This window comes from Embiotoca jacksoni, unplaced genomic scaffold, assembly GCF_022577435.1.
Source record: "Embiotoca jacksoni isolate LCO1_2020_lvr unplaced genomic scaffold, fEmbJac1.0.p SCAF_17, whole genome shotgun sequence".
NCBI classification, from domain to species: domain Eukaryota; kingdom Metazoa; phylum Chordata; class Actinopteri; family Embiotocidae; genus Embiotoca; species Embiotoca jacksoni.
The window spans coordinates 406,615-420,314 of NW_027185307.1; the positions used below are offsets into that span (position 1 = coordinate 406,615).

Sequence of the window (13,700 nt, forward strand, 5' to 3'; positions counted from 1 at the left end):
AAGTCTACAGGTGAACCTTTAACACCTGAAGTCTACAGGTGAACCTTTAACACCTGCAGTCTACAGGTGAACCTTTAACACCTGAAGTCTACAGGTGAACCTTTAACACCTGAAGTCTACAGGTGAACCTTTAACACCTGAAGTCTACTGGTGAACCTTTAACACCTGAAGTCTACAGGTGAACCTTTAACACCTGAAGTCTACAGGTGAACCTTTAACACCTGAAGTCTACTGGTGAACCTTTAACACCTGAAGTCTACTGGTGAACCTTTAACACCTGCAGTCTACAGGTGAACCTTTAACACCTGAAGTCTACAGGTGAACCTTTAACACCTGCAGTCTACAGGTGAACCTTTAACACCTGAAGTCTACAGGTGAACCTTTAACACCTGAAGTCTACAGGTGAACCTTTAACACCTGAAGTCTACAGGTGAACCTTTAACACCTGCAGTCTACAGGTGAACCTTTAACACCTGAAGTCTACAGGTGAACCTTTAACACCTGCAGTCTACAGGTGAACCTTTAACACCTGAAGTCTACAGGTGAACCTTTAACACCTGAAGTCTACAGGTGAACCTTTAACACCTGAAGTCTACTGGTGAACCTTTAACACCTGAAGTCTACAGGTGAACCTTTAACACCTGAAGTCTACAGGTGAACCTTTAACACCTGAAGTCTACTGGTGAACCTTTAACACCTGAAGTCTACAGGTGAACCTTTAACACCTGAAGTCTACTGGTGAACCTTTAACACCTGAAGTCTACAGGTGAACCTTTAACACCTGAAGTCTACTGGTGAACCTTTAACACCTGAAGTCTACAGGTGAACCTTTAACACCTGAAGTCTACTGGTGAACCTTAAACACCTGAAGTCTACAGGTGGACCTTTAACACCTGAAGTCTACAGGTGAACCTTTAACACCTGAAGTCTACTGGTGAACCTTTAACACCTGAAGTCTACTGGTGAACCTTTAACACCTGAAGTCTACAGGTGAACCTTTAACACCTGAAGTCTACAGGTGAACCTTTAACACCTGAAGTCTACTGGTGAACCTTTAACACCTGAAGTCTACAGGTGAACCTTTAACACCTGAAGTCTACTGGTGAACCTTTAACACCTGAAGTCTACAGGTGAACCTTTAACACCTGAAGTCTACTGGTGAACCTTTAACACCTGAAGTCTACAGGTGAACCTTTAACACCTGAAGTCTACTGGTGAACCTTAAACACCTGAAGTCTACAGGTGGACCTTTAACACCTGAAGTCTACAGGTGAACCTTTAACACCTGAAGTCTACTGGTGAACCTTTAACACCTGAAGTCTACAGGTGAACCTTTAACACCTGAAGTCTACTGGTGAACCTTAAACACTTGACATCTGGGCCTCCTGCAGGTATTTCCTCTTCCCGTTTGAAGAGATGAGCGTGGAGGAGGAGGAGCAGCTGATGGAGCAGAGACAGAAGGCCTGTCTCCTGCTGGCCTGTGACGGCTGGGTGAAAGGAGACGATGTCATCAGGAACTTTGCTGAGTCAGGTAAACATACACCTGTTAACTTATTTTTAGTCAGAGGAATACATTTATACATAAATTATTGATCTCAGTACCAGTGCTGCCAGCTAGGTTTGTATCATTAATATTAAAATGTGTATGATCAGCAGTTCTTGTGTTGGCCTGTATCCTTCATCACATTCTGTCATTAGACCCGCCCACTCTTCTGGGTTATAATAGTAATAATCTGAGACATGAGGTCACAATCTTTCTTCTTCATTACTTTGGTGTGATGTGAAACCGTGATGACACTCCAGCTCTCAGGAACACCTCCAACAAACTCCACTCAACTATCCACCACAAATCAGCATTTTTCATACAGCGTTGACGTGATGTGACTGAAGCCTCTGACGTCCATCACTGGTCCGTGTCAGATATCTTCATCTATCAAATGTCCACGCAGACAGAGACACATGCATCACCATGGAAACTCTCAGCTCATTTCGTTTCTAGCACACTTGAAGGAAACATAAAAGTTTTGTCAAACATAAATGTCCTTCCTGGTAAAACATCTGAAAAGCTGGTTATTGGAACAGTTTAATATCCATGTTTACTTTCAGTGGCTCAGATGCTTCTCACGGTGCATCGGTGAGGTGGTCTGACGCTGGGATGTACAGACCTCTGACCTCTGACCTCTGTGTGTGTCTCCTGCTGCAGGCTCAGACGTCTACCTGAGGAGAGAACTTATGTGTCTGGAAGACACCATCAAGCTGCGTTATGGAGAGAAACCGGAGGACTGTCCGTACCTGTGGAGTCACATGACCACGTACACAGAGATGACAGCGCGGCTCTTCTCCGGAGTCCAGCTGGTCCGCTGCCTCTCCACCCCGCTGCACGTCACCCAGGTACGAGATGATATCGGTATCTGAGATGATATCGGTATCTGAGATGATATCGGTATCTGAGATGCTGTTTCCCAACAACTCTCACAGCTCTTCATCTCATTACTTTGAACTGTTACTGGTTGCTGTGGTCTCACTGAGGTCCTAAACTCAGTGTTAGATGGTCTGAGAGGGTTCAGTGTCTATAAAACCTGGAGGGAGGGAATCATATCCTGTACTAATTATTATTAGAGTGAAGAGGAATGGATGCATCAACATGAGGGAGACAGATGAAAAATGTTGAACCTCTGTGTTACTTCTTGTAATCTGTATTTATGATTATTTAAAATATTACTGTAGAAATGAAAAGAAAGTGGTTCATATGTAATTGTGAGCAGGTATGATGGTTCAGTAAGAACATACATGTGTATGTGTGGACTCCGTGTTCACTGTCCTTCATGTGTCCCTGCAGGCGATGCTGGCAGCAGCCAGAGCCGTCAGGTCCAACCTCTACGTGGCTGCTGACCTCAGTACAGCTGACCAGGTTATGGAGAGTGTGTATGTGAACCGCCTGGGCATCAGCAGCTTGGTGCGAGGTACCGACCCGACCCGTCGCCCTGCTCTCTCTGGTCTGATGGTTGTACTGTAGTGAAGTGTCTTTCCTTTGGTTTCCTCACACATTTACAGGACATGTGTCTTCTATATTATCATTTCAAACTGTTTTTCTGCCTCTGTGTTGATATGTAACTAATAACTGTAGTAATCCTCCATCAATCAGACGATGGTTCATCCTCTCTGTCTATTCATGTTCTGTTCATCTCTGTCCGTCTCTTGTGTTCCCTCCCTGTCCTCCATCCTGTCTCTCTGGTCTCCACCCCTGCATGGTTTGGTTCTGACCTGACTGCATGAGCTCAGTTTGTTTTCGCTCTGCAGCTCATGTTCGATCACACTGGTTCTATATGTGGAAACCTGACGATACTACGTCCCGCCCACCGATAGCTGTAACCTGACTGCACCACAGGCCTGTCAATCAAACAGATACGCCCCCAAAAACAGGTCTTCTTGAATCTTCTTTTCTAATGAATGAGGGATTATTTTCAGATGGACCTCCAGAAAACTAATAAGAAGGAGTGACTTTAGCTAACAACACCGAGATAACTGATGGACACATTTTATTCACTTTGGATTTGATGAGAGAAGTTGAATGGGAGTCTATGGAGCCGGAGGCTTTTTGGAGCCGACCTCTAGTGGCACTCGCTGGTATTGCAGCTGAAGACACTTCTGGATCAGAACCATTTTACAGACCTGAAGCTACGAACTCTTTTATGTCCAGTCTGTAGTTTTATTTAGTTTTATAAACAGTCTGTGGATTTTATCCAGGACTTGTTCTTCCTCTCAGGTTGGACTGAGGGCAGACTGCACACTACAGTGACTCTCTGTCGCCCCCTGTAGTACAAACTGGTATTACAAGCCGGGGCAAGCTGTGCCCAGACATCTGTGACATCACCTCTGTTATGTCCTCTGACTCTGTGGATCAGTTGATTGAGATTTGAACCTCTGTCAGGTGCTGCTGCTGCAGACTCAGCCGGTCTTTGCAGAGAGCCCGTTGGTGCCTTCATCCAGCCCGGCCTCCGGCCTCTGATCCCAGCCACCCCCCACACCATGTTCATGGACAGCCCCGACAGTCACAGCAACATGGAGGTATGCTCTCGGCTACATCACACAGTAAAGGACCGGATCTTCTGGTACTTTTATTCCTGCCTCAGTATGTTTGTTTAGATTATGTCACTCACTGCCTCTTTTAATCTACTTTGACCTCTGACCTCCAACAACATCTTTTGGAGCTCATAAATAATGATTTTTGAACATGGTTCAACATCATCTGCTTCCATATTTGATGTGTTCATTGGAGGGTTTGGGTTCTGTCCATGGGACAAACTGTGACACCGTTAATAATAAGATCCTCAGAGTGATGGAGGTTAAAGAGGGTTTAAAGGACTGCTTGAATCTGTTGGACATAAGAAGCGGGCGTGGTCTCCGACCCGTCGCCCAGATGTTTCCTGAGTACTGCTTCTGAAGCTCAGTTCTGGGTCTGTCATCGTCTCATTCTTGGCGGTACCTGACTCAGCCGTACTCCCGGATGATCCAAAAATGAGCAAAAGGGGGCTTTTGCTCATTTTTGAGGCATTTATGAGCCTGGTCGCAGCTTGCTGATTGTGACTCGACCCACCTGTCAGTCAAAGCAGCCCCGCCCTCCATCCTGCAGAACTTGAAGCCTTTTTACAATTTAAACAGGTGAGGTGTGTAAATATTGGTACTGTTGTCATGAACGGGTGGCAGTCTGAGGAGGGAACCAGTCGCAGTGGATCCTCCTGTTTGGAGATAGGAGCTCCTCTCTGTGACACATGATGGTTTCGTACATGCAGCAGTCAGTTATTAGTATGTTTTTATGTCTATGACATGAAGTCCAGTCTCAGCCCGGTATCGTTGGTTCTGTTTCAGTCTTCAGTGTTGGACATCCTGCCAACATCCGTCCTGGTGTCCATGTCCTGTGGAGCGACCTGCAGCAGCCGAGGACACGACGAGATGCTGCATCAGGTGAGACCTCAGTGTCTGTCTGCCTATCTGTCTGTCTTTCTGCCTGTCTGTCTGCCTATCTGTCTGTCTTTCTGCCTGTCTGTCTGCCTGTCTGTTACCTGTCAGTTATCTGTTTGTCACCACCGAACACGGAGAGCCTTCTGTGTTAGTTAGCTGTCCGAAGATGAAGCTTCCTGTGTTGTTCAGAGGTCAGAGGTCAGGGAGGATCCTCAGTACTCCTTCTGGGACCGGGTCGGCCTGCAGACAGGGATGTTGGCCGTGAAGCTGGTACTGAACCGGCTCCACCAGCAGATGGCAGCAGAGGGCTTCACTCAGGTCGGTTCAGACACAGGATGGATGTCTTCAGTCATTCATTTCTTTTCTCATATGGATTATGTATTTAAGCAATATTACAGAACAGGTGTGCTTCAATGTAATTATTGTCATTTCAATAATAAAGTCTGATCTGATATCTGATGAACAAAGATATCTGATGAACAAAGATATGTGATGAACAAAGATGTCTGATGAACAAAGATATTTGATGAACAAAGATATCTGATGAACAAAGATATCTGATGAACAAAGATATCTGATGAACAAAGATATCTGATGAACAAAGATATGTGATGAACAAAGATGTCTGATGAACAAAGATATCTGATGAACAAAGATGTCTGATGAACAAAGATATCTGATGAACAAAGATATCTGATGAACAAAGATATCTGATGAACAAAGATATCTGATGAACAAAGATGTCTGGTGAACAAAGATATCTGATGAACAAAGATATCTGGTGAACAGAGATATTTGATGAACAAAGATATTTGATGAACAAAGATATCTGATGAACAAAGATATCTGATGAACAAAGATATGTGATGAACAAAGATATCTGATGAACAAAGATGTCTGGTGAACAAAGATATCTGATGAACAAAGATATCTGGTGAACAGAGATATGTGATGAACAAAGATATCTGATGAACAAAGATATCTGATGAACAAAGATATCTGATGAACAAAGATATCCATGTTCTCATGTGTTTTTAACATTTTAGCTCCGTGTCATGTGTTCAAACCAAACCGGTCCAGCTAGCCTCCTCTAGGATTGTAAGTGCGTGACTATCCGTGGTGTTACGGTACGGGTGCTCGGAGCGACCAAAAAGGACCAAAAGAGACCCGACTTCACCAAATGGGTCATTTAATAGACCTGGAACAAGTAGAAACTACATTATATTACTTATTATATTAAATTAAATTCTATTCTAATTCTATATTCCCATTGAGGAGGTGGAGGGATATTTGTAGTGATGAGTAGGGTGTGTTGTCATGGTGATTTGTTCCAAATGTTCAGTTGACCAATCAGATCTCTGGGGCGGAGCTACTTATTGTATAATGGTCCTTAGCTACAATCAGCTACATGATTTTGCGTTTGGATGTATAGGTGTGTGTGGAGCAGCTGGAGGGGGGCGTGGTCACAGTGACCAGGTGCTGTCCCAGCAGCCAACAGTCTGTGGTCGCCGTGCTGTGGAGGGACATCAAGCCTCCAGAGAAACATCATCCTCCGGATGCTGTGTCCATATTTCTGCCAGGTGACGTTCAACAACCACCTGATCCTGATCTTCCTCCTCGGAGGGCTCCAGGTGACCTCTGGTTCTGTTTCCTGTCGTCTCAGGTCGGGTTGAGGAGGTGCTGTTAGAAGCTCAGACCTTTGTGAGGAGAAACAACATGACAGATGACAGAGACATGAACGACCCGGCGGACTGGACCGTGGAGGTTAAAGAACGCATCCAGGTAGGACAGCAGTCCTCCTCCAGTACCAGAGATCCTGAGGACGTCTGATGATAACTCATTCAGTCAGAAGTACATTAACATGAACGTCTTCCAGCTGGAGGACAGCCGGGCGGTGAAACGGGCCGGCGTGGTGTCTGGACCCGGCCGTGGTGGAGAGGAGGTGGTGTTGGAGAGGTTCACACCCGGCAGTGCCATCATCTTCAGGTGGGCATCGCCCTACGTCTGACAGCATCACGTGATCAGCTGCGTATGTACGTCTGTGTTCTCTGTGTCCTCCATCAGGGTGGGTCTGGACCCGTTGTCACGGCAGCAGCTCGGCTCTCTGAGACGCCACCTGATCCAGTTCGGTCCTCAGTACCAGAACGGCAGCCTGGCTGAGCCCGGACCACCATCAGTTCTCAGCAGACCCCTGATGACGTTCGTATGATTTATGAATCCTCAACCAGCTGCGACACCAACAGAAGTAGAATAAATGAACATAATGAGATCAGATTATTATTACTTATATTATTATTACTGCTGTAACAATCTCATGTTTCCATTTGATTCAGACTCTCATGTTTGACTTCCTGAGACCTGTTTTATTATTACTGTTATTTTCATTGATTCATTACTCATCAAAAACAACGAGAATGAATGCAACTATTTCAGTACTATTTTAACAAGATCGAGGCTCAAGGTTCATTTAATTGTCATGCCAACTGTATACACATTTATACTACATAAATACTGTAATACTACATAAATACTGTATACATATTTATACTATATAAATACTGTATACAGTTCAGCCCAAAATGGTTCATTCTCATGTCTGGTGAATTGTTATTTGACCAGCAGGTTTCATCATAAATGATTTAAACATGTCAGGATCCCTGTCTGACCCTGTGTTCTGGCCTTTGTTTCCCCAGACCTCCTCTCCTCATGTGTCCTGTCATTCTTGTGTATTTATTGTTGTTGGCCATGTGCTTGTGTTTTGTTCCGTGTCCTCCTCCGCCCGCCTCCAGTCACCTCCCATGGCCACGCCCTTCATCTGTCTGAGCAGCTGCCACCAATCCAGCTGATCACCACCTGCAGGTTGCTCATCACACTAATCACCTCCTGACACTATATCAACCCTGGTCCTGCAGTCCTGAGGTGTCGGTCCATACTGTCTGCTACGTCAGACCACCTGAGACCACTGTCCTGTCCCGTCCCTATCGTGCCTGCTACCCTGTGTCAGACCTCAGGAAACCACACACTCTATCCAGCCTGCTAGCCTGCCTTGGACTCAACCTCCACCAGTAAATAAAGACTGTTCTGTACCTGAACTCGATTTTGTGTCTGCATTTGGGTCCAGTCCTGCCGCGCCACATAACAGAATGGACCGACCAGGTATGGACCCAGTGGCCACAGACTCGGGTCCCCAGACCATGACTCTGTTCCAGTATCTGGCCAATCAGGCCCGCCGGAGCTTACCAGGCCCAGTTGAACCCAGAACAGGTTTTGAGGGAACCCGCCTGGCCTTCTGCCTTCTACTCCCTCAATTCAGCCAACAAGCTCTGCCACACTCTCCATCCCCTGAGACTTATTTCACATACGACCCCTTGTTAGGTTAGGTTAGGTAGTTACTTTATTAATCCCCGAGGGGAAATTTTTTGTTGGTGAGGTCCGCTCTGGAATCGCTTTATTCTGATGTTCTGAAACCTGACTTTGACCTCCACTTGTTGGGTCTCAGATTGATGGAGTCTGTAGTGACAGACCGGTCCTGGCTGACTGCTATACCCTCTGTTTGTAAGACATTGAATAACATGACCAAACTAAGGAGATGCCTGGAGTTTTTTTTTTGGAGACCCCTGCAGTTCACGGGTGTGGCCTGGTCTTGACCCCGCTGCTCTGTGGCAGTACCTGTGTCAAGCAGGTTTGGACTTAATTGCATCACTGCCCAAGCCAGCCTCAGGATCTCCAACCCTGGCAAGACTTCCAGCTGCTACGGACGTCCCTCCCGTCCCTGTCTTTGGGCGGGTCACCGATGCCGGGCCACCAGCTTCCGGCCGGGTCAACGAAGCCGTTCCTCCCGTTCCTGCCGCCAGACGAGTCACCGACGGTAGGCCACCGGCTTCTTGCCGGGTCAATGCCACGCCTCCCGCTCCTATCTTTGGTGGGGTCAACGCCACACCTCCTCCCTCAGCCACCGGCTGGGTCGACACCACGCCTCCTGCTCCTGCCTCCGACTGGGTGGCCCGGAATCGGCGGCCCGTCCGCACACAGGAAACGGAGGGACGGCGTCGTTGACCTGGCCGGAAACTAGTGGGCCGGCATCGTTGACCTCATTCGTTCTGACGACAGGAACAAGAGGAGAGTCCGTAGCGACTGGTTGCTGGAGAGTCTGTGGTGGCTGCCGTGGAAGGCTGGGAGGTTGAGTCCTCAAAGACTGAGGCTAGAAAAGTTGCAGGACCCGGAAAGGAGCCAGCAGAGCGGCTGGACAGGTGAGCATGACGTCGCCCCCTCCTGGGGGGTTCCGAGAAGGCCAGACGGGTTCCTTCAAAACTCTCCCTAGGTTCAACTTGGTTCTGCAGGATCTGATTGGCTAGCCTCCTGGCCCTAATGGAGCCTCCTCTTGCTGGTGTTTTGAGATGTGACATTAAGAATCTGTGTGGAGAAGAATACTGTGGAGTAGCACCTCTGGACCAGCTGCCAGCTCCTCCTGGTGCTGACCGAGTGGACCAGCTCCTCCATGAGAGGAAGCAGCTTCCGGACATCACTGACAACAATGAGTCCAAATTATAACAAAAAACGAATACGTGTTTTTGGTCTTTATGCCTTTCAGAAACAAGGAGACGTCTGTCAGTACTGAATGTCGCACCGTCCTAATAAAAACCAGCTGACAGCTCTTCCTGACTGTTGTCCAATCAGTGGTGGTCCTGACCGATGTCTCCTCCCCCCTCAGCATCATGGAGCGGCTGACCCTGGCTGACCTGAACATCCTGCTGTACCGCTGCGATGCTGAGGAGAGAGAGGAGGGGGGGGGGTGCTACCACATCCCCTCAGGGGCCCCGCTCAGCTACGGAGGCCTGCAAGGTACAAAACACTGAGGTGAAAGGTCAAGGTTCAAAACACACTGTGAAAGGTCAAGGCTCATCATAATGATCATCATCAGTTATTACAGAAGTTATGTAGGTCCAATAATCTCTAATCCTGTCTTCTCTTCTCTCTTCCGGTCCGGTCCGGTCCTGTTTGATGTGGTCTGGTTCTGTCTCAGGCCTGATGTCGGTGCTGGCAGAGATCCGTCCTCAGAATGATCTGGGTCATCCGTTCTGTGAGAACCTGAGACATGGAGACTGGATGATGGACTACGTGTCCAACAGACTGCTGTCCAGGGGGGGGGGCGGTAGGAGAGGTGAGCTCCAATCAGGTCCACCTTAAAGCCAACCAATCAGCAGTGAGCTTCAGTCTTCAGATCCACTAGATGTTCCTGATAATACAAGAAGGTGATCAAAGTCTGAAAGGGTAAACAGAGTTTCATGTTCAGATCAGTTATTGTCTCCATTAAATCATGGAGTCATGTTTCATGTAAAACTGATTGACAGGTGGGCGGAGCAGAGACATCCCATAATACATAAACATAGAAATGTTTGGCTTCAGGAACAAGAAAACACTTGATGCTCCCAAACTAACAAATGTCCCATAAAAATGACCTTTTTCATTTTCATAATCAATAACTGCTGTTTGTGTTTAGTTAATGAAACATTTAAAAAGCTGTCCTCTTTAGCATGGACCGGTTATTACTGGTTTCTGTTCGGTGGACTGGTGAGTGATGAGCCTGGTGTTGACCTTTGACCCCCAGGTGGGCCTGTGGTTCCAGGCCATGTTTGTGTACCTGAAGAACCTTCCCCGCTACCTGCTGCCCTGTTACTTTGACGCCATCATCCAGGGAGCATTCAGGACGGCGCTGACCGCCGTCTTCAACCACATGTCCAGGTCAGAGACGTCCTTCAGCTGCTCGCTCTGCTGTCCCACCTGTCTCTGATGATGTCCCTGGTGTCTCTCCTGTAGATTTGTTCAGGACGGCTCCAGCCTGGTCAAACAGCTGTCTCTGGGTTCGGTGCAGATGTGTGGTGTCAGTCCTAGCTGGACACCCCCTCCCCTCTCTCCTCACCTGAAGGATGGAACACACCCCCTCAGTGATGTCACCAACCAGGAGGACCACCGCTGTGTGTCCCTGGCTGCAGGTGTGTCCTCTCTCTGATGTAAATGACGGTATATATCAGGGCCTCAGTAAGCCCCGCCCCCTTGTTGTCTGTCTTTCCTTCAGGTCTTCCTCACTTCTGTGCCGGGACTTTCCGCTGCTGGGGTCGAGACACCTTCATGTCTGTCAGAGGACTGTTGCTGCTGACCGGCAGACACCTGGAGGCCAGGTGAGTCCTCAGCACCGTCCCAACGACAGAGGACGCTTCTCACACCACCACAACCTCCTCTGACTCAGACGAGTGTTCAACGTTCTGTGGAGGAGAAAGAAGCCGCCGTGCGTCCGAACTCTGACATACTTCCCTCTGTTCAATGGATCCCGCTCTGCTCATCGTTCCCTCCACAGGAACGTCCTCCTGTCCTTCGCCGGGACGCTGCGTTACGGCCTCATCGCCAACCTGCTGGGTCTCAGTGGCAGCGCGCGCTACAACAGCAGGGACGCTGTGTGGTGGTGGCTGCAGTGTGTCCAGGAGTTCTGTTCGCTGGTACCTGACGGGATCTCCATCCTCCGCTGTCCCGTCTCCAGGATCTACCCCACCAACGGGTCTCAGCCTCAGCCGGCCGGGGCCTGGGTAGGACCGCTGCTCTCTTCTCATTGGCTCCCATCATGAGGTGGGGGTAGAGGGCGGGGGGTGGAGAGTGGAGAGTGGATGGAGGGTGGAGGGTGGAGAGTGGATGGAGGGTGGAGGGTGGAGAGTGGAGAGTAGAGAGAGGATGGAGGGTGGAGGTTGGAGAGTGGAGGGTGGAGGTTGGAGAGTGGAGAGAGGGTGGAGGGTGAAGGGTGGAGGGTGGAGGGTGGATGGTGGAGGGTGGAGAGTGGATGGAGGATGGAGAGTGGAGGGTGGAGAGTGGATGGAGGGTGGAGGGTGGATGGTGGAGGGTGGATGGAGAGTGGATGGAGGATGGAGGGTGGATGGTGGAGAGTGGAGAGTGGAGAGTAGAGGGTGGATGGTGGTGGAGGTGGCGGCTGGAGGGCAGGGGTTGGAGGGTGGAGTGATACAGGAAGAATGTGACCCGTGTGCTCCTCCTTCAGAACCAGCCTCTGTGTGATGTGATCCAGGAGGTGATGCAGAGACACCTGCAGGGGATCTGGTTCAGAGAGACGGGAGAGACGGACGCTGGACAGTCGGACAGAAACATCACTGATGAAGGTTCTTCAACGTCCACCAACACTTCTGATCACAGATCAGCTTCATCACTTCTTCATCTACCAGATGAGCTTCAGACTGCTGAATTTCAGATATCTCAGTTTATCAGCTTGTGTTTAGTTGGTGGAACACGTTCTACTGCAGCTGTTCAGGGTTCTACTGCAGCTGGTTCAGGGTTCTACTGCAGCTGTTCAGGGTTCTATTGTAGCTGTTCAGGGTTCTACTGCAGCTGTTCAGGGTTCTATTGTAGCTGTTCAGGGTTCTACTGCAGCTGTTCAGGGTTCTATTGTAGCTGTTCAGGGTTCTACTGCAGCTGGTCACAACAGGGGATTCAAACCAGTACAGTCTAACAACACTAACGTCTCCTGACAGTTTGATTGTTTCCTTCATGAGAACACAGTGAAGGCTCCGCCTCCTGCTGACTGACAGCAGCTCATCTCCCTCCAACCAGGATACAACGTGGAGGCTGGAGTGGACCAGACCACCGGCTTCATCTATGGGGGGAACCGCTCCAACTGTGGAACCTGGATGGACAAGATGGGGGAGAGTGAGAGGGCCCACAACAAGGGGATCCCTGCTACACCCAGGTTCGCTCCTCTGGTCTCCTGTCACAACACCTCCTCTGGTCTCCTGTCACAACACCTCCTCTGGTCTCCTGTGTAACTCTAACCGGACCGCATCATGTTGCATGAAGAGGTTTTGTGTCGGCTGATAAACGAGCTGGTTGTCTGAGACAAACTGGTCGGTCACCATTCCTGAACAAACCTGTGTACACACACACACACACACACACACACACACACACACACACGACATCAGGACGATGGCGTGGATGACCGTCTCCAACAGTCCACTGTAGTGATTCTGTGTCACGGTGCTGCCAGGAGTTCCTGTTTCAATTTCAGATTGTAAACTGTGAACAGCTGAGACTCTTCAGGAGTGTTAGTTTTCTCTCCACCTGAGGAGGGGGACCCCTTTAGGTTTACAGGTGTAGAGGTGTGTAGAGGTGTTAACGGGTATATGTGTGTATGTACGGGTTGTGTGTGTGTGTGTGTGTGTGTGTGTGTGTGTGTGTGTGTGTGTGTGTTACAGGGACGGCTCTGCCGTGGAGCTGGTCGGTCTGTGTAAGTCTGCTGTCCGCTGGCTCGTGGAGCTCCACAGTAACGGGAACTTCCCCTACGTGTCAGTCAGCATACACAGAGGAGGTACAGCCAGTCATTCACAGTGTGCAGACAACACACTGACACAAACACACAACTTTAACACTGGTGATGATCTGAAGGAGTTCACCACTGATTTCAAATCTCTCCGTGTTCTTCACCATCCCATCTGTTGCTCTTTGAAATATGAGCTTCACAAAGATCTTTGACTCATCAGAGCGGTGGAGAGGTCAGTGTCTGGCAGCACATCGGTCACATCAGAAACAGCCAGGAGGGGGCAGTGTTCCCCGTCAACACCTGCTTCTCTTTGAAGACGTTCAGACCAAACACCAACAGAATGTTCGCCTGCCTTACTCACAACTGGACCGCTGCTCAAGTTCAATGTTTTCAACTTGTGAGGACATTTTCACGTCCTTGAATT

The 13,700-nt window shown here is 48.8% G+C and overlaps 1 protein-coding gene across 1 annotated transcript in view; it reads left to right on the forward strand.

Annotated features, from left to right (window-relative positions):
• Positions 1 to 13,700, forward strand: part of LOC138199267 (glycogen debranching enzyme-like) — a 37,263-nt gene that overhangs the window by 17,466 nt on the left and 6,097 nt on the right. Inside the window, 20 exon segments of the mRNA XM_069151207.1 lie at positions 1,392 to 1,531; positions 2,204 to 2,391; positions 2,840 to 2,963; positions 3,932 to 4,068; positions 4,870 to 4,965; positions 5,152 to 5,280; positions 6,395 to 6,542; positions 6,626 to 6,744; positions 6,839 to 6,948; positions 7,027 to 7,161; positions 9,674 to 9,804; positions 9,986 to 10,104; positions 10,106 to 10,123; positions 10,571 to 10,704; positions 10,780 to 10,955; positions 11,039 to 11,141; positions 11,318 to 11,543; positions 12,005 to 12,122; positions 12,571 to 12,706; positions 13,212 to 13,324. Coding sequence (XP_069007308.1) covers positions 1,392 to 1,531; positions 2,204 to 2,391; positions 2,840 to 2,963; positions 3,932 to 4,068; positions 4,870 to 4,965; positions 5,152 to 5,280; positions 6,395 to 6,542; positions 6,626 to 6,744; positions 6,839 to 6,948; positions 7,027 to 7,161; positions 9,674 to 9,804; positions 9,986 to 10,104; positions 10,106 to 10,123; positions 10,571 to 10,704; positions 10,780 to 10,955; positions 11,039 to 11,141; positions 11,318 to 11,543; positions 12,005 to 12,122; positions 12,571 to 12,706; positions 13,212 to 13,324 — 2,600 coding nt within the window.